This window comes from Puma concolor, chromosome D2 (genome assembly GCF_028749965.1).
Source record: "Puma concolor isolate L17-30 chromosome D2, mPumCon1.1.hap2, whole genome shotgun sequence".
In the NCBI taxonomy this organism is placed as follows: domain Eukaryota; kingdom Metazoa; phylum Chordata; class Mammalia; order Carnivora; family Felidae; genus Puma; species Puma concolor.
The window spans coordinates 79,743,782-79,764,538 of record NC_141677.1 but is presented as its reverse complement, the minus strand read 5'-3'; the positions used below and the strand labels follow the sequence as shown (position 1 = coordinate 79,764,538).

The 20,757-nt window shown below is 47.5% G+C and overlaps 1 protein-coding gene across 1 annotated transcript in view; it reads right to left on the bottom strand.

The window, feature by feature from the left end:
- Positions 1–459: 459 nt before the first annotated feature.
- The window catches only part of LOC147576210 (scavenger receptor cysteine-rich domain-containing protein DMBT1), a 101,135-nt gene continuing 80,837 nt past the window's right edge, over positions 460–20,757 (bottom strand). The window contains exons 45-57 of the mRNA XM_086679468.1: positions 19,617–19,652; positions 17,355–17,396; positions 16,467–16,505; positions 15,923–15,955; positions 14,391–14,511; positions 13,656–13,987; positions 11,691–11,729; positions 10,900–10,938; positions 9,068–9,379; positions 7,831–7,863; positions 7,120–7,295; positions 3,871–4,238; positions 460–921 (exon numbers count right to left, since the gene is read on the bottom strand). Coding sequence (XP_086535594.1) covers positions 630–921; positions 3,871–4,238; positions 7,120–7,295; positions 7,831–7,863; positions 9,068–9,379; positions 10,900–10,938; positions 11,691–11,729; positions 13,656–13,987; positions 14,391–14,511; positions 15,923–15,955; positions 16,467–16,505; positions 17,355–17,396; positions 19,617–19,652 — 1,862 coding nt within the window. The 3' untranslated portion in view covers positions 460–629. The remainder of the gene's footprint in view (positions 922–3,870; positions 4,239–7,119; positions 7,296–7,830; positions 7,864–9,067; positions 9,380–10,899; positions 10,939–11,690; positions 11,730–13,655; positions 13,988–14,390; positions 14,512–15,922; positions 15,956–16,466; positions 16,506–17,354; positions 17,397–19,616; positions 19,653–20,757) is intronic.

The window sequence follows — 20,757 nt, the reverse complement described above, 5'->3', positions numbered from 1 at the left end:
CGTGTGATTGGGTCTCAGACTCCCATTTGCTGTCAATGTCAAAGCTGTCGCCCAAACCCAACAAAGCTGAGGTGCAATTTGTTCCCTTTGAAATGGGCAAAATCAGCTTGTTTTGAGTAAGTGATAACAAGTAAATGAGCAAATGACCTGTTTGCTTCAACTGATCAGTTATTAGGGTTAGTGATTTCCTGACACTTAGTTTATTTTTCCTAAGACTCTTAGTGAGCTCTGAAAAGAAATTCTCACATCACTCAAGGGACAGAAACAAAAAGATCCACCTACCAGCATCTGAACGTTAAGGAGTCAATTAAAAAAAATACCTTAAATTGGCAATTTGATACAGAGAGAGAGAACTCTGTTCTTGATAACATTTTGTGCAGTTAAGACAATGATCACGTGCTTGGTAGTGAAGAATTAGAAAACGCAGCATCTCCGGCTGGCAAAGAGAGGGACTGCCTGGAAGTTTAGTAATCAGAGAAGGTTTATTTAGCAACAAACTTCAGAGAGAACTTCTTTAGCAGTTTCACCTGTCGCTGTGTGGACAACTTCTGATTTCTCAAACTTATTACATTGCGGAAGGGAAATAGACTTTGCTTTCTAATAACAGAATCATGTGAAAAGTGGAGAAATCAAACAAGGGTCTTGTTCCGACCCGTCCCTCTGTGGACTTCCAGTGGCCCCACCACTTGGAAATGCTCAGTCCGCTCTTCTGTGGTCTCTGTGGGGCCCACATCCCTCTTACTCCGCTCTGCACAGCCCTGGGAGCAGCGGGAGGAATGGTCCCCCACTTTGCACACGGCGACCTCACACTGCAGATACACCACATCATAGCTGCTGAGAAAGTTGAAGGCGTTGAACTTGAACTGGGCCGTGTTCTTCTGGTGGGAGTGGAGGTTGACATAGCTTTTGTCTTTGATGCACCTGATAGAAGAAACCACCCCCAGCCACAAGGATTAACTTAAAGGATGGTGTGAATGCACCCCAACTCAAATAATCAGGCTTAGACTCAGACATATGAAGTCCAAACACACCTCTTCCCACTACCCACTCTTTCTTTTATGAAGAAACTTAAAATACTATTGTGAGTAGAAAAACCACTGTTCCTGACAGGTAACTGTGAGAGAAATACAACAAAAACCAAACAAGGTAATTAAATTCCAGCTAGAGCTGTTGCCTTCTGAAGCTCTGCTCTATTTTGCCCAAAGGGGAAGTTAAAGGTGGTGGTTGTCTTATTTGCAGGTGAATTTCGAGTATTTTAAAATGTGGGGTTTTTGTAGTTTCAAGTTTTTATTTAAATCCAAGTTAGTTACATACAGTGTGATATCAGTTTCAGTGCTCATCACAAGTGCCCTCCTTAATTGCTACCACCCATCTAGCCCATCCCCCGCCCACCTCCCTCCATCAACTTTCAGTTTGTTCTCTATCATTAAGAGTCTGTTTTATGGTTTACCTCTCTGTCCCCCGTCCATCCTATGTTCATCTGTTTCATTTCTTAGATTCCACATGTGAGTGAAATCATATGGCACTTGTCTTTGACTGACTTATTTCACTTAGCCTTATACCCTCTAGCTCTGTCCTTGTCATTGCAAATGGCAGGATTTCATTCCTTTTGATGAATCTTCTTTATCCATTTATCAGTCAATGGACATTTGGGCTCTTTCCAGAATTAGAATGTGTTTTGTAAACCCTAGTACAACCATGGAAAAAGTTAAGGAAAGAAGTATAAATGATACATCAAGAGAGGAGATAAAATGGAGTAATATAAAATGCTCCACTGAAACCAGAGAAGACAGCAAAAGGAGAATAGGGGTAGAAACAGAGAATAAATGCACCAAATAGAAAATAGTTACCAAGATGGTAGATTTTCATCCAATTATATCAGTAATCACTTTAAATGTGAGTGTTCTAAGTATGACCATTTAAAGATGCAGACTGCCAGAGCAGATAAAACAAAAGCAACAATAACAAAAAACCCCAAGTTCCAACTAATAACTGTCTATGACACCCATCTTAAAGATAAAGACATAGAAAAATTGAAAGCAAAGGAATGGAGAAAGATTTAGCATGCTAATACTAACCAAAAGAAAGCTGGAGTAGCTATGTTAATTTGAAACAAAACAGAGTTCAGAGCCAGGACAATGATCAGAGATGAAGAGGAATACTGCATAATGATAAAGAGACCAGCCCTCCAAAAAGACACAACAACCCTTAATGAGTATACATGTAGCAACGGAGCATCAAAATGCGTGAGACAAAAACTAATAGAACTGCAAAGAGAAATCTACAAATCCACGGTGATGGCTGGACACTCTAACAGCCCTCTGTCTGTAATTGACAGAACCAGCAGGCAGAAAATCAGGAAGGATTTAGATGACCTAAAAAGCCCCATCAGTCAGCTAGACTAACAGCCATCTCCAGACCACTACATCCAACACCAGCAGAACACAACTCTTCTCAAGCCTGCATGGAATATTCACCGAGATAGACCACATTCTGGACCATAACCCACACCTTAGCAAATTTAAAGAAAAGAAATCACACAAAATGTATCTTCAGGTCACAATGGAACGGAACTAGAAATCAAAAACAGAAAGGTTGCTGGAGAACTCCTATTTGGAAATCAAACAACACACTTCAAAGTAACCCGGAGGTAAAAGAAAAAGTCTCCAGAGAAATGTAAAGAATATTTCGAACTGGGGCGCCTGGGTGGCGCAGTCAGTTAAGCGTCCGACTTCAGCCAGGTCACGATCTCGCGGTCCGTGAGTTCGAGCCCCGCGTCGGGCTCTGGGCTGATGGCTCAGAGCCTGGAGCCTGTTTCACATTCTGTGTCTCCCTCTCTCTCTGCCCCTCCCCCGTTCATGCTCTGTCTCTCTCTGTCCCAAAAATAAATAAACGTTGAAAAAAAAAATTAAAAAAAAAAAAAGAATATTTCGAACTAAGTGAAAATGAATATACAATTCACCAAAATCAAATAAATCAAATGCACGTGTTGGAAATGAAGAAAGATGTAGAATCCACCTTAGGAAATTAGAAACAGAAGAGCATCTTAAACCTAAACAAGCAGAATTGGGAGAATGTCGGCTGTTAAAATTCTGGCACCAAACTGTGTCTCTCTCCTTGGTCTATTTGTAAAGAGAATGGAAAGGGAAGAACTTTCTCACTCCGAGACCCAGTGCGGTTCAATGCCACACCTGTGCACCTCCCATGCTATAGGTCATGCCACCCGTGCACAGTGCTACGTCTTGCCCCTCCCCCTGTCTTTTGGAAACAGGTACCATGATGATGCGTCCCATGTGGCTCTCACCACTTTGAAGCTGCCACCAGTAAGTGATAGGGTTTTGTTGTCTTGCACCGGTCACCAATGGCCCATCTCTAAGTGTTTGCTCCTGTTAGGGGGCAAGGGAGCTATGAAGGCAAACAACATACCCAAGTTCTAACTTGGCAATTTGTTGCTTAATCAAAACAGCCATAGTGAATCTCACCACTATAAGAGTTTAGGCTGAGAAGACGTGCCAGCCCATCAGGGTAGATCAGATGCCTGAGAGCCTGAACCACAAATAGGGAGTGTAACAAAGTCATAAAACACAGAGGGAAGGGAGGCACAGGTATGAAAGGGTGAGATGGGACAGCAGAGTCCAGGACAGCAGGGCCTTTGCCCAAGACTCTTTGGGGATTCAAGGGACGTTGTCCAGGCTTCCTATAACTATTTGTCTCCAGCTGAGATCAGAGGGACAGTAGGGGCCCGACTCTACCTCTGGGGCTTAACGAGGACTATCTTGCACCATGTTACGACTTAGATCTACCAGAGAAGCCACAGGAATGCCACCTGAATATAACAGTCAACCCTAGAAGGCCTTCTATGTTCCTTACCCGTGCCGGATCAAATCGTACTTGACAGTCGTAAAATCACGGGGATCTGGAGAAGCCACACAGGTATCCACAAAGAGCCTCAGGCTGGGGTCGGGGCTCTGGAGTGTGACCTGGAGGAAGACCGCTTTCCTCTGGCTGGCATAGTGTGGCCCCAGGCTGATGGGCGACTCGAGGAAGGATATGGACACATCATAGCCGACGCTCTCCCTTGGGACGTCAGCCCTGGGACTGATGTCAACTGCAGATGGGCCATCCACCCTGCAGGTGAACTTCAGCTGAGGCACCTTGTGCCGCACGATGACTCGGCCAGGGTGGCCCCGTGTTCGGCTTCTGATGGAGTTGGAGTAGCTGAGGGAGCCAAGACTTTCCTGGGAGGACAAGAGGGGAGGTTCTGGCCAGTGCTCCTGGCTCCCTGACAAGCACCTTCCTACACCGGCAGAGGCCTCTCCACACACCTGCTGGGTGCCAGTCGGCCGGCGAGCTGGAGGCAGGGGGCCTTGGGGCTGCCTCCTGTGGTACCTAGTGCCACGGCGGAGTGACATAGCACTTCAGGGAGCACGCAAGGAGCCCCGGTGTGTGAGCCTGCCCTCCCTTCTTCCCTCTTGTGAGGGCCGAGCTGTGCTGGTATGAGGCGGGGCAGGGGGTCCACGCTGGCTGCCCGGCGCTCTCTCCACCCAATTCCTGCACACGTGCCCCCACCTCAGCCTGGGTATTCTCAGCCAGGCACGGACCATAGCCCACTGTGCTTTTCTCCTCTCTTCCAGCCCCTCTCTTCTCTTGGCCCCAGAGGGGTTCTGGCTCCTTATGAGCTGGGGGCCTGGCCCTGCTCGCCTTGAGTCTCAGCCTTGTCCTTCAAATCCAGCAGGACTTGAAGGGCTAAGGGGGTGCTGAAGACTACTGTGTGAGGTGCCGTCGCCTCCGGCAGCCTCCTCCCCACAGCCCTGTGTGCCGTCCAGAGACTCAGCCCGCCCAGCGACGTGGATTGCAGGAAGCCTCTGCGTGTGTGACTCAGACCCTTGACGTCCGCCTGGGAACCCTCCAAGGACCGCCCCGTCAGCTCAGACCAGGTCTGCCTTTCTATTTATTTATTTAAAAAAAATTTTTTTTTTAACGTTTATTCATTTTTTAAGAGACAGAGCGTGAGTGAGGGAGGGGCAGAGAGAGAGGGAGTCACAGAACCCGAGGTAGGCTCCAGGCTCTGAGCTGTCAGCACAGAGCCCTACGTGGGGCTCGAACTCACAAACCGTGAGATGGTGACCTGAGCCAAAGTCAGACGCTCAACCGACTGAGCCACCCAGGTGCCCCCCACCTTTTTAGACCTTTCCTTTCCTACTGATCCCCCTGCCCCTTCCCAGCCTCCATTATGACATTTTAATACAACAAAGACACTCTTCACGTTCTGCACACTTTATCCATAAAAATAGACATTTTTTTCTTTGTGCCCCAAAGAAACAGCGTCTCCCTTGTCCCTTGACCTGATGCACATGCACAGCTTAGAGGAAAAGCTAAACTCCATTACTGCATGGTCCTGCCCCTTCCAACCTGACCTTGGGCTTCCCGGTGCTGACTCCTCGAGTCTCTTCCTCAAGCCCTCCAAGTTTGCTGCTGCCCAGGGGGCCTCATCACTAGCCCCCCTGCACGGAGCACGCCCCCTGTTCCTTTACCTGGCTCCGTCTCCTTATTCAGGCCTCGGCTCCTTGGCCACCCTATTCGAAGTGGCCTTCCTTCCACCCCACATCATCTCCTATTCTCTTCCTTGTTTTGCCATCTTAAGGTCTGTGAAATGATTCTCATATGTGCGTTTGTGCAGTGCCTCCTTCTCGAATGTGAGAGCTGTGGAGCCCGGCCCCCGTCTCGCTGGCCGCTGTGTCCTCAGCACCTAGAAGGTTTGCTTATTCCCTGACTCTGCAGTCACACACAGGACCTTCCTGTGGCAGTGTTTTCGCCGTGGGTGGTCTGGGACTGGCCATCACCCCAAGTGGTTCCTGACCTGCGGTGTCCTCTGGCCCCAGTGCTGTAGGAGCTAGGCCAGCCGGGGCCACAGAGGACACTGCCAGGGTTCTCCCTGATGGCCTAGAAGCTTCCGGGGTGCCTGCCGCGCAGACACGGGGGGGCTTCCGGCACGGCCCCTGGGGCAGAAACCTCTGAGGTAAAAACTAGAAGGTTCAGGGGCGCCTGGGTGGCACAGTCGGTTAAGCGTCCGACTTCAGCCAGGTCACGATCTCGCGGTCCGTGAGTTTGAGCCCTGCGTCCGGCTCTGGGCTGATGGCTCAGAGCCTGGAGCCTGTTTCTGATTCTGTGTCTCCCTCTCTCTCTGCCCCTCCCCCGTTCATGCTCTGTCTCTCTCTGTCCCAAAAATAAATAAACGTTGAAAAAAAAATTAAAAAAAAAAAAACAAAACAAAACTAGAAGGTTCAGAGCAAAAAGGATAAGGACGACCATGGGTCTGCACAACCAACTAGACAAAATGTGAAGTATGGAGTGAAGCGGTCACTTGGCGTCATGCAGGCTATTGGATGAATCAAACCTCCAACAATGCCAAATGTTTGCTGTTCTGTGTGTCTAAATACTGATACAAAGGAAGAGAGGAATAGCATGGAGACCATGCTGTGTAACGTGGTACATTGATGGTACATTGTTAAGTATGCTGAGAAAAGTGCGATTTTGTAGTTACGCACTCTTCGCTTGTTTCCTTAACTTCAGTGACATTGTCTCGTGAAATAAGCTGGTGGTTAAGGAAAATGAGACAGACATACACATTTCATTATACCCAAATGTCTATGCTTTCTTGATTGGGGAATACAGCTAGCTGTCTGGTTAGAACGCAGCTGTCAGATCATTTGTCCTCTCCCATGCCCAGCGCCATAGCGTGCACATAGTAGGTGTGCACTAACGGTGAATAAAGAAGCAAGTTGTGGAAAATGCTCAGCTTTGGAGCTAAAAGAACAGCACCCATCATCCATCCATCTATTCATTCACCCATCTGTCTATTTACCCAGCCATCAGTCCATCAGCACTCAGCACTTATTACTGTGTATTCCAAATTCAGTACGTACTCTAAATTCCCAAAAGGAAGGAAAATTTCAGACAAATTAGTGAGTGCTCCAGGTCTCACTGAATTCAGAAACAAAATCATGGCCGTGCCTTTCTTCTGGCCCTGCCAGGTTTTTAACAGGTGGTTGAACTTTCCAGATCTCTCTCCTTGGCCTCCGTCCACAGAAGGGTACCACCACCCCGTCAGTTTCTTACCTGTCTGACGGTGCCACAGTGACCATAGGGAATGTTGAAGATCAGATAGCGCCCTGTGACGTGGGGACGACACAGCTCATCATTTAAGTGGATGTCCCAGGAGGAGTAGCCCAGCCTCCGGAGATAACCTCGGTCAATGGTGACTCGGAAGAGGTGAGGCAAGCAGGAGAGCCAGGCTGCAGGAGGAGGAGCATGGGGAGAAGCTCACAAAGACGATTTGGTACACTGGGCGTGTCGGTCCGGGACATGGGTGCGTGCTTACTTTATAAAGCATGGACAGTACTTTGCGCCCGGGGGCTGCCTCAGCTCCCATCACCCCCCACCCTTGACTTGACTTCCGCTGATTTTATTTATATCCTCTCTTTTCCAAAAAGTCACACCATATCATGGGAGTCTTATACACACAGCACACGTCCCACGCGCCAGGAGTCAGAGCCTCGTCTATAGATTTAGAGAACGGCCCCTTTCCCGTGTTGCGGACACCCGAGGCTGAATGTACATCTATTTGAGGCAAGGGCGTGGGAGCAAAGAGGGAGGGAGCATAGGTGTTAAGAGGCTTCTTCCCCAGCCTCCTGAAGCCCGGCGAGTAGATAGACATGTGAGAGATCTCGGTGGAGACAGAAGCTGGTGCCCCCTCAAAACCCGTTCTCTCTCCCGGGGACAACTGCTGTCTTAGTTCCGCCTTCCCGCAGTTTAGAGGGGAGGGCTTACCGTTGTCTTTGGGTACAGCAGAGGCAGCCAGGCCTGGTGAGAAGCAAACGTCAGCCGTGCAATATGGAGGAGGAGGGTATAGGCAGCAGTAGAACATGCAGTGCCGGGAAATGGGCTCATTCTGTTGAGCTACGGAAGCTGGAGCACCATGGCTTGAGGGTACTCCAAGCAATGGGAAGGGAAAGAGGGCCCAGAACCTCCCGATGGAGCAGGAGGGAGGGATCCCGGTGTGCGTGAAGAAGCGTTGAGAGTACGGGTGTCATCAACACCAAGAGAATAGTAAATACAGGGCTTTGCAGATTAGAAACACCATCACATGAGTGAATTCGGGCTGGTGTCCCTTCCCATGCACAGGACATGCTCGGAATCTCAGGCCGGGAAGTAGGCAGTTCATAGCCATCGAAGGCCTCCCCAGCACAGAAGCAAGGCGGGACAGTCACCTGTGGCTAGGGTCCTGGCCAGGAAGCATGGCTGGCCAGATTCACTCAACCCCTTCTGATACTTTTGGCCCCAGACCTTTGATCCTTCGGTAGCTGTACCCAATCAACCCTGGTGTATGATCCAAGAATGGAAAGCGAATTACCCTTGCCAGTGGGTCCGCCGACAGCAGGAGGCATGGCTGGAACTGTGAGCAGACACAATGAAAGTGAGGGTCTGGAAGATAGGATCCCAAGACCCCAGGGGACTCATACTCTATGGCTCTCTGCGGGACTGTTAGTCTCAGGGGGACTCTGATAGTTTTTCTATTTGTGATCCATTTCTGCGCAAAACAAGAGTAACTCCCACATAAAGATAAGAGCAATAGAGTGATTCTTTGGTTTGCCTGTTAAAAAACTTAAGGATGGAACAGACAAAGGGGGCTCGGACTTGTTCACCAAATCTGAGAATTCCGTAACTCTCTGAGATTTCCCCGGGTAAATGTAGGACAAATGTAAGAAACTACTACTCCACCCCAAACAGGGTCCAGCTATGGAGGCCAGAATGCCAAGAGGGGTATCGGGTGGTAATAAAAAGTACTACAGGAAAGGCAGAGGCCAAATCTTGGGTGAGAGGGACATGCCGGCCGACATTCTGACTTCTGACGGCCAGGTCAGGGTGAAGAAGGGTGTCCACCTACGACTGTGCCCTCACATGCGCCCTTGCTATCCCAGCAGCTGGGGCCTTGGCCTTAGGAACGCAGGCGGAGGAAGAGGACGGAGCCCCGGGGACAGCCCCGATCGCCGACGCGCTGCGGCACCTGCGCAGACCACGCCCGCGTCCTCCCGGTGGCGACAGTTGTGGCGCGTCCAGCCCGAGTGGCCGCAGCGGCCCAGCGTGTCCTCGGTGCCCGCGCAGCGCACGTCGTCCAGCAGGATGGGCCCCGAGCCCGGGCCGAAGCGGCCGCGCCCCGGGGCGGCGAGCGCGGGGCCGCAGGGCAGCAGGCGACACACGACGCGGGCGTCCCTGATGTCCCAGTGGTCGTCGCACACCGTGCCCCACACGCCCTGGTGGCGGACCTCGACCCGGCCCTCGCAGCGGCTGCGCCCGCCCGCCAGGCGCAGGGGAGGGTCTGCGGGAGGAGAGAGAGAGCGAAACAGGGGGTCGCGGGGGTGACAGGTGTGACAGCTGCCCTCTGTTGCTCCGTGCATGTCATTTGCAGTGGAAGAGATGACACTGCGGGGAGCTTCACCATGCCAGGCGGTGCTGCCTTCTGTCTCTCGCTCCCTCCTTCCTGTCCCCCCACCCCCTGCACTCTCTCATAGAAAAGTCAAACCTGAATTAACTGAAGGCCGCAGACAATGGCGGATATTGTCAGCCTAGTTGCCCAGACACGTGAGAATGTAATCGTCACACAAAAGTACCAAGACCCCAAAGAAAACAAAATGGCAAACCCCTCAAATCTTTGGAGTAAAATTATTGAGGCACTGCTGTGGCTTAGCAAACAACATCTGTCCAGTGAAATTCCTTTTACTCTGGATGAATAAAAGCCAACCCTTGAACTGCACAAAGTGTATTGTGTGGCCTGGCTGTTCCACTTGCAGGTGTTTGCTCAAGATAAAGGAAACAGATGTGCGTCGGAAGATTTGTGCGTAGCAGAATTCTCCACCATCCACACATGTCCACCAGCGGGAGAGGGGAATGAATAAATTGCTGACTACCCACACAGTGGAATATTACTAAGCAATAAAAAGGAACGAAATGCCAATGTAAGGAACCATATAGACAAATCTCAAAAACAATTTGTTAAGCAAAAGAAAGCAGACGCAGAAGAGCACGTATTATTTGATCCCATTGATATGCGATTCTAGAAAAACAAATCTGACCTACAGTGGCAGAAAGGAGACCAGCGGTCGGTCGCCTGGGGGATTTGCTGCAAAGGGACATGAAGGAACTTTTGGGGGTGATGGGAATGTTCTAGATCTTGATTCCGGTGGTGGTGGTGGTGGTGGTGGTGGTTACATAGTTGTATACGTTAGAAAAACCTCATAGATGTTTGCAACTTACTGTGTATCATTATAGGTCAAAAAAAGGTGACTTAAAGAAGTAAAAGTAATTTTAAAAATCTAGAGTGTTAGTGGTTCCATACCCATAGATGTGTGTAAAATGATTTGTCTTCATATAAGAGGGGTTGCTAGCAACTGTTTTCCAACTTCCTGCTCTGTTTGGCCCGTAGAAGATGCTTAGTGAATGCTAATAAATACCACTGGCTGTGGTTTCTCTGTGACTGCAGTGTCCTAGTTTAGGATAGTTGCTCTCTCCTTATGCAATTGGTTGCTGTGATACTGGAGCAAGATAACCATGCTTGGCTGAACTATGAATAAAGGCAAGTATCTTTTGGGTCAGGCCTCAGGAGGTGAATTTGGGGCTCCTGCCGCACAAAGGTATGTGTAGACATAGACATAGACATAGACATAGACATTTGCATATATACTTACATATGCATATATATTTACATACACATATATGTCTATGACTCATAAAAGGTTTCTGTAAGGAGCAGGAACTTTGAAAAAAAAAAAAAGAATTATGATCCTAACAGTACTGATAATGATTTGATAATTTAAGTGCTTAGGAACAAACAAAAATTACCAGGCAAAGGGATCATGTCTTCACCAGTTGAAATTGTAACTGTAAAAAAAGAAAACCTGAGCTTAAAAAAAACACATATCCTCAAAGTCACATACTTATATTCAAAGCTGAAAAAGACCCACACATTTTCTGGAGGTTCAGAGACTAATAGTTTTGTTTGAGTTTCTGCTTAGGTTTAGGTGCAGAAATACCATCCACCAAGTTTTATTTTTTTTATCAAAATGTAACAAGTGGTGCTTATTCTCCAAAAGGAAAATAATTTGCTGAATGGTCACAAAAGAAGCCTTATAAATATACTAAATTTTTATAGGAAAAATATAAAAGTATTAGATTTTGTAGGAAAAATGTTTATAGGGGCTGAAAATGAAATGGAGAAAACCCATCAGATTTCTCAGAAATGTTTTTTGATAAGAGAAAGATCAGGGCTCCTGGGTGGCTCAGTCAGTTAAGTGGCTCAGGTCATGATCTCACAGTTCATGATTTTGAACCCCATGGTTCATTCACATCGGGCTCTCCGCTGTCAATGTGGGACCCGCTTCAGATGCTCTGTCCCCCTCTCTCTCTGCCCCTGCTCCTCTCACTCTCTCTCTCTCTCTCTCTCTCACAAAAATAAATAAACTTAAAAAATATTAAAAAACCAGAAAAATAATATTTGAGAGGTGTAATTCCATATGAAAATATACAGAGGAAAGCAAGGTAGGAAAAGTAACAATGGATTTTATGATAGAATATGGTTGTATAAATAATTATGAGATGAAGAGTTAATCTAGCAACAGGCATATGAGCTTTACCAGGTGATGATGTCGCTTTTGTTGAAATCAGATGTATGGCTGCCGAAACAAAAAAGAGAGATTTTTTTCCGGTGAAAAGAAAGCATTAAGATTGGATGTCGTTGAAATTTTATGCAGTGGACTGCAAGCTTATGAAAATAAGCCTGATCCATAAGCTGTATATAATACAATCCACCTGCTTATTTATCTTGTGGACTCACACATCCGGGAGTGAAATGATATATGAGCGGTTGGCATTTTGCAGGACAGATGAATAAATCCCATTTAGAGCTTCCAGGATGTGTCCTATAATTCACACCTCAAATCCCTACAGCAGCTGCTCCAGGGAAGTATCATCAGTGTATCAGAGATGAGGAAGTTAAGACCCAGAGGGCTTGTATGACATGACCGGGGCATCCTCAGTTCTGACCTCGGAGGCCCCAAAGCATAACCCTTTCCACAGCACTCTGCCTTCCGGGAGCATGAAATGTGGGAGTCGCATTCACTCTGCCTGCTCTGGGGTGAAGGGGGATGAGGGGGAAGGAAGGGAATGGTCTGATGGTTACCACATCTGCCCTCACACTCCCAGGGGCAGGAAGTGATTGTGCTGTCACGCTTTTGTAAAGATGTGTGATGCCACTTAATCTGCATGAAAAGCAGCCCAGTTCCCGTGAAACCGGGTCTGCAAAGAAAAACTCATCTCATGTGAGGTCAAGAGTCAGTGAGAAGTATGAGTGAAGGACTCTTCTGCCAAAAGTGAGGTCATGATGAGGGCAGGAAAAGGAGGAAGTGAGGAAGGGAGGGATGGAAGGAGGCAGGGAGAACTCTCCCTAAGTGGAAGCGAGAGGGAAGTCCTAAACTTGGCTTCATTGCCTTTTGCACCATTATGCCTTCAAAGTAACCAGGACTTGAAAAGAAAGGAAATAGAACAAAAGAAAGCGATAGGCCTTGCTACTCAGGAGGTCAGCGTCAGACGGATCGAATGGAGTCACACAGGCAGATTCATCGGCAAAGACTGGGAGCAGGAAGGACCTTGGCTGGGAGCTGGGATCCCCAGCTTGCTCAGTGACTGCTGTGGACTCAGTTATGTCCCCTCAAAATTCACATGTCAAAGCCCTAACCCCCAGTGTAGCTGTATTTGGAGATGGGGCCACTGAGGAAGTAGTCAAGGTTAAGTGAGGTCATAAGGGGAGGCCCTGATCTGATAGGATTAGCGTCCTTATAAGAAGACACATCAGAGTTCCCATCCTCTCCCTCTCTCTCTGTCTCTCTCCCCCTCAGGGAGCACACACTGGGGAAGGGAAGGCCCTGTGAGCGCACAGCGAGAAGGTAGCCATCTTCAACCCAAGGGAAGACCCTCACCAGACGCCGACCCTGCCGGCACCTTGATCTAGGACTTCTAGAACTGGGGGAAGTAAGTCTTTGCTGTTTAAGCCGCACAGTCTGTGGTATTCAGTTATGGCTGCCTGAGCTAGGACAGTGGCAAGTGTCCTCCTTCTCAGGGCCTCCTTTTCCTCCAAAGCGAGAGTAGTGGTTTAGCATTTTACTCCTCGAGGGCGGTCGCTGACCGACCGACCGGCAGCATCGGCAGCATCGTCTGGGAGCCCCTGAGAAATGCAGAATCCAGACTCCACCCTGGAGCCACTGAATCCGAATCTGCGTTTTAACAAGTTCTTCAGGCCACTCACGTGCACGTCAACATTTGAGGTTTGCTGCCGTGGGTCATCTCTAAGGTATCCTCCAGGGTTGACCCTTGACGCCCTTTTATCCTAGTCATCCCGTCCTCACATCTGCCTTCACCGTGTTCGGAATCAGAGCCACTTTTGGGGTAGCGGTCTGGAGCTTCCCTACCACCCCCATCCCCCCATCTCCCCGACCTCTCCTGGGAAAAACAGGAAGTGTTTCCTCTGGGTGTGTAAGTCCTGCTGGGCTGGGGTTTCTCAGGAAGTCATTCACTAGGGCTGCCGCAAAGAGCAGAGAGCGTACCTGGTGAAGAGGTCTCCTCTTCCCGAGTGGGACTTGTGTCTGCAACCAAAGAAGAGTGAAAAGAAAATAGAATGTTTTGGTTGGAACAACAGTGTGGTAGAAAGTGTAATTGTGTACGGGGAGAGCCAACACGATCACAGTCCAGTTGTCTCGCATTTGCGTGTGCCGGGTGGGTCAAAGCCTCACCTGTAACACAACACACACCACCGAGCAAGTGGAGTGTGGAGCCCCCGCCCTTGCCTCCCATGGGCCAGGGCGACAATGAGAGGGCGTTCCCCAGTGTAGGGACCACTCTGTGTCTACGGATGTATGAACCGAACACGAAGCTGGGACTTGGGGGCTTATACCACGGGCAAAATATTCAGTACACAGGTTCATTTGTCCAACAGAAAGAAGGAGAGTTGGTCACATTTAACTTAAGAAATGTGACAGGCAGAAAACATTACCAGAGGGCGGGTCCACTTCTGTGGAGGCTGAAGATATATCTGTATATGGACAGAGAGAATAGGACATTTGAAACCGGGAGAAAAAGGACACTTCAGTGTGTCTTTTCATTCAGTTTACTTTGTGGTCAAAGTGGTCATGACGTGAGCTCGTTTTCTAAACAGAACAAGGCAAGTCAGAAGCTGGTCTTGTTAATTTAAACAGCACAACGAGAGAGACTTTACCAGGTGGAGAGGTCACTTCCACTGAGGTTGAAGAGGTATCTGTAGAAAAAGAGAAGAAACCTAAAACCAGTGTCCTAAATTTCCATGGAACAACCTAGTCCAATGAACGGAACCCCAAGAAGAGGCACTTAGTGGGGCAGGAGACAGTGTTTTACCTGGTGTGGAGGTCACGGTGGTTGCGACTGAAGCTGCAAGTCAACAAAAATAACAAACAATATGACAGCCGTATCAGGCATATGTGTTCCTAAGACACAGCACACATAAAGGAGGCCGTTGTAATCAGTATGACTGGCCTGACTTGTCTTCCTGCTTTTCAGACAGAGGCAATGGCAGGGCATTTCTAGATCCGCCATTGCCTCTAGGCCCCCTTCTACTCATTGGATCTCCATTCCTTTGGCCCACCCTTTACTCCTCCCCTTGGAGAAGGTGGACGTTACCTGCTCAGGGGACAACAACCATTGGTCCAAATTTCTCCCGATATAGGCTAATCTAACAAAGCTTCTTCAAATGGAGGGCTTTCTTTGCCTGGTCCTCCGTCCTCTCCTCAAATGGTTGGAAGGTAGTGACACAGGAAAGGGGGACCTCTATAGACCGGAACTTTCTCCAGGGGGGCTGTCCCAAGACCTAGACTTCAGTCTAAGTCCATTTGCCTCTTGTATTAAGAGTTGCCCTCAGTAAAAAAGGCCATTTTTGGTGTTAACTCTGGTGTTTTATTTAATTGCTTTAGCACCTAGAGTAGGGGAGAGCACCCTCTTTATTGTGCCCCCCACAAATAAACCTTTAACACTCTATATGTAAAATTGTTAAACCCAAAGTCACACCAGGAGCTCCTCAATAATTGCAACCAGCATCACTCAAGATCTATTGCACAAGGGGGGTGTTACTTGTTACCTTGGTCAACTCTCTATCCCTTAGGACCTTGGCACAGAGCCTGACACAAGTTTACCCTCCCTGAATGTTGGATGAATGTCTAAGGGGGATCAGTCAAAGCCATGGCTGAACTCCCCACCATTCTTGCAATACCCACTTTGCGGTTGGTCTCCAGGAGAAACTCTCGCCATGGACAGTTGACATTAGACCGCCAGTCAGTCCAGTGCATGACTTATTTTGAGTTTGGCTGAATTGGCTGAACTAATCTATCCATTGGTCCATGCAGTTAGCTGGGCTGCCCAGAATTCATTCACCATCAGGGAATATAGAGGTGGCCTATGTGAGTCAGGTCAATATAAACGTACTTAAAAACTAAAGAATGAGGGATGCCTGGGCGGCTCAGTCAGTTAAGCATCTGACTTCAGCTTAGGTCATGATCTCGTGGTCTGTGAGTTCAAGCCCCGCATCAGGCTCTGTGCTGACAGCTCAGAGCCTGAAGCCTGCTTCGGGTTCTGTGTCTCCCTCTCTCTTTGCCCCCCCCCCCCATGCTCGTGCTCTGTTTCTCTCTCTCAAAAATAAATGAACATTAAAATTAAAAAAAAAAAAACTCCAAAGAATAAGATAATTTGATCAGGACATACACAGTTGTGTAGTGAGCTCCCTGGAAAATCACATAAGATTATTTATAGCTAGTAAGGTGGATAGGACCCAAAATAACATCAGCATTACCTGTTAAGGTGGTTACAGTAATACTAAAAGATCCTGGGAAGAAGAAAAGGCAGTTGGTCAAAACCTGCCAAATGGCAAAAATAATTGTTTTACAGTTAACCTGTTTCCTTCTCTCTGTCCCTGGAGCATAGCGATCATGGACTTCGTTTATTTAATCAACAAATTTTGATTCATCCACCTATGCTGTGGCAGGCACTGTGCTAGGTGCTGGAGAGAAACAATAAAGAAAACTAGATGGGACTCCTGCTCGGTAAAATTGCTGCTGTGACAAGCGCTATGAAGGAGAAATATGTGATGCTCTGAGAACCTGTGACAAGTGATCTCACCTGGCCAGAGAGGTCCCCTCTCTGTCTCCCCAAGAGGCACCACCACCTCATGCCTGGCACAGGGTCTGGCCCACACTGAGCACGCTGCTCAAAGACAGTGACCACCTTACGCCTCCCTCACTCCCCCACCAAGGTGTCCTGGCATTGGCCCTGGTGACGTGGCCCAGGCAGTCTTGCTGCCCCATCTGCCTACATTTGCAGGGGGCAGAGGGCATTACCAGGTGAAGACGTCGCTTCTGCTGAAGTAGAAATTGCGCCTAAATATGGAACACAAACAGGAAAGCCAGCCAACGGAAAGATTTTATGCGTTTTCCGATTGTGCACAGTTCCACCTTTCCTATGATCTCATTGCCCTGGTTTTGTTGTTGGTACAACTCAAGTGTGGGGACTAGTCATTTCCCAACCTCCTGAATAAAAGTTGATGCACCCAAAGTAAAACACGTGAGCTGTTATAAAGGAAAACTTTACTGAAATGAAGCACAGTTCCCTGTCCTGTCCTTCTAAACAGAAGACATTTGTCATATTCTAACCTGCACGATTCAGGCTCATGAGGAAGAAACCACTGTTGTTCAGGCTTGTCATACAGAGGTGTGTCAAAGGATGCTGAAGTTAGTGGGCATTTGCGCTCCGTATTGGGACATTGAGCAAGTCTAGTGACATTTAATGGGTTTCTGAACACTTCTCTGGCCGTCAGACTGTCTGTTGGCATTTCCTGCAATTGCGGCTGTGGCTGTTCTATAATCATCTCTTCTCCCTCCCCATCCCCGGTCCCCTCCCCAGTTTGTTGTTTCTTATAATACACAGTGGGGAGACCAGATAGTCAGGTGTGTGTGTGTGTGTGTGTGTGTGTGTGTAGTAAGAACAACAGGTTTAGTGGACACCCCCATGTGTACTCAAACACTTTACTTGAGCTTGAATGTTGGGACCTAAACTTGGCTGTGTGGAGGCCCTTTTTGTCTATTTCTGGATTCTAGTCGATTTTCCAAGGGGTTAATTCAGCCAAGTGACCCCTGCAAAACACTAAAAGTGTCCTATCTAAGTAGAATGTCGACACAGCGATATTCCCTAAAGGCAGTGACAGGACAAATCAGCAGAAAACTTGTTACCAGTTACAAGGGCCGAATCGGTGGCTGAAACGGAGGTAGGAACTGTCAAAACAAGCACAATTTAAGGACGTTTTAATTAGATATCATCCTTGTCAATCAAGTTTATTGGTAAATAATTTTAAAAAGTCACCCTGTTTACAAATTATGCCCCAGCCGTGCTCATATTTGATTATGCTCTGTCCTATTTGATTTCCCTATTACTTGTGTACTAAGTTAAGGGGAATAAATAATGAGGAAGGTGGTACTTAGGTCTGGGACTCAAGAGACCTGGCTTCTAGTTGCTGCTCTTTGTATAACCAAGCACGTGACTTTGAAGGGCTAATACACAGACCAGTAGCATCTGCATCATCTTGTTTGAAACACCCTCAGGACCCACCCCAGAACTACCGAATCAGAATCTCATTTTAAAAGATCTCTAGGTGATTTATACACATATTGAAGTTCTAGAGGCACCAAGCAACTAAACTGGAGATGACCTCTAGGCCCAGAAATAATTGGCACAGGCCACGAAGAAACCAGACAGCGTTGCCCCCGTAAAGGGGTCCCTTTCCTGCTCAACTCTGGACAATTGATGCCTTGCCAAAATTCATGCTAGCACTTCCTCTCCTCTGGGTTTTTCATAAAAGCTTGAACTTGGACTTTTATATGAAATTGCCCATTTTAAAAAGGTGGTATTAAAAGAAAAGTAAACATTGCATAAGCAAAATTCTGTTGTCTGAATCAGAACCCCTCCCTGGGTCAGAACTGGCCCACAGCCTGCTTGTTTGTGATTTCAGCTCTGAACAGTCTCTAAGGTTTCTTCCAAATCTTGAAAAAAAATGCTATACTGAGATGGTGCCATATTGAACTTGACCCTTCCCGAGAGACCTCACAGCTGATTCTCACAGATCCAACAAAGAGAGAAGTTGATTTCATTGTCTGATTTTCTTCGAGGTCAGTTTCTACCAAGCCTGGCAGAGGACTCTGAGATTTAGGAGATACAGACCATGAGCTACTTTTGTGATTGTTTATCATCAAAGAAAACTTGAGTGAATTGGTTTGTTTTGAGATGGTATTTCTTGAATTTCCTTAGCCTATCTTGACCAGCGCAAGCCGTAGAATGATCCCCAAAGTCCCCAACAGGGAAGTTTACAAAAAGACACATGTGTTGCTTAAATTAGAGAGCCAGCCCAGACTCAGCAGATGGTAGCACACACATTCCTTCGGAGCGTGACGACCAAGCTCCTGTCACTATGTGCCTCCACCAGTGTCTGCCACCCAATCCCCGGGACAAGCTTCCTCCTCCTGTTCTACAGAAGAAGAAACGGAAGCCCTGGGAGATAAGGGGGCTGGCCCACTGTCACCCAATTGGTTAAGGCTAGAGCCAGAACAGAGGGCCAGATTCTTGGGCTCCAAATTCTGTGATGCTGCATTTCTACTCATAAGGTTTCAGTGGTCAAAAAAAGTTGAGAAACACTGGGTCAAGCCAACTTTTAAAAAAGATCTTTAACTACAGGACTTGTCAGAGACTTTAGTGGGCTAACAGACTAGGAATCTTCAAGAGAGGGATATGGCATTTCCTCAACTTATTTAGCCATGGAAATTATTTTTTAAATTTGCATATGACTGGATTGGTGTACGACATTCTGAAACATATGAGAGTTGTGGCCCTCTGTTATTTTCTGAAAATGCAGATCGCAGGGATAGCTGTACCCACGATGCCTGAAGTCCCATGCTGTTAAAAAATGTGGGGCACCTGGGTGGCTCAGTCGGTTGAGCATCCGACTTCGGCTCAGGTCATGATCTCATGGTTCGTGGGTTCGAGCCCCGCGTCGGGCTCTGTGCTGACAGCTCGGAGCCTGGAGCCTGCTTCAGATTCTGTGTCCCCCTCTCTCTCCACCCCACCCCTGCTTGTGCTCTGTCTCTTGCTGTCTTTCAAAAGTGAATAAACATAAAAAAATTTAAAAAAAAATGAACTCACTGAATTCCCAGTGTGTGAATCTAAAGAGGCTCAATTCACTATAACTTGACCTCAGAGACCTGCCGTTATACCAAGAGCCAAGGGAACAAACCAGGCATACGGCGTCCTACATACCTATGAAAGGTACGTAAGCACCGTCTGCCTGGTTTACGAAGCATTCGGTGAATATGTGAGCACCTTATGGCAGTGTGATAGGAACTTGATATTTCGTTTCTGGTGATGCATAAACTTTAACCCTAACGGTATGTGAGGCCATCTAGCCATCTATGAGGTACATAAGGCAAGCAAGAAAAGAAAATTACCAGGTGAAGTGGTCATTTCTGTGGCTGATGCTGAAACTGTAAAACAAAAACAGAACACAATGAGGTAAAATCTGAACAAAGATCCCACCCACAAACAGAACATTTAGAAGACATCTTTTTCCCAAAAACATTTATGCCTCGGATAGACTGAAATTAGATACAAAAACGGCTTCTGAAATGTGAAACTGAAGACGAGAAAAGCCTCTTGGTAAGACTGAAGTGGAGGTGGGCTGCAGGAAGGTCGAGGTGAGAACCATCCGTTGGCTGCGAGGACAGTAGAACCTCCCCGCGTGGGTCAGAAAGGTTGTTTCTCCAATGTCGTGAAGAGCGAATATTTCCTAGGGGTGCAAAGTAGTAAGAGCCTTCCTAATTCTGACCTCATGTTCTTAACATGGATTTGCTCATTTTCACTAAACTCACTCGTTGAAAACACAGGGCCAAGATCTGAATATGAAAAGACAGTGGCCCCTTAACATAATTAAACATGTTAGGACCCCTGAGTCAATGTTCATTTATTGTCGTTAATGACCTATTGGGGTTGAAACACGGAAGTGATCCTGAACCCTTGCACTGGAACAGACACCCGACAAGGGCAGGTTGTTGTCTGCTTCCCTCACCACCACGTGTTCATGTAGAGTTTTGCCTGGCTCCAGCAACGTGCCCAACAAATATTTGTAAAATAAATGGATGCGTCCACTGAATCCTATTATTCTTGTCTTTGCTCTAAAGCAGTGGGTATTTTCATTTCATCCAATTGGCTTTTGGAATTCTACTTGTTTGGCAGCCTAAGATAATATATGTGTGGGCTGAATTAAAAAAAAATTGAAAAGGAGACCATCTCAAGCCCCTGAGACCAAAAACAAATAGTGTTGATGCTTTCACAAGGGGTACAGGTGAGAGGGACTGGGTTTTGCTCACAGAACTCCCCAAAGCGGTACTACAAAGTCAGCTTTAAGGCTCAAAACATAAGACATAGACTAGAAAAAGCAATGACCCCAGTGGGTGAATAACAGCGAATCTGGCAAGTCCTTGAAGAGGGCAGAGACCAGGGGCTCTAAAGTGAACTGGTGAATGTAGCTTCAAGCACTGGGTAGGTCAGCAGGTTAAGAGAGGCCAAGAATGGCCCAGAGGCCTCCCCAAA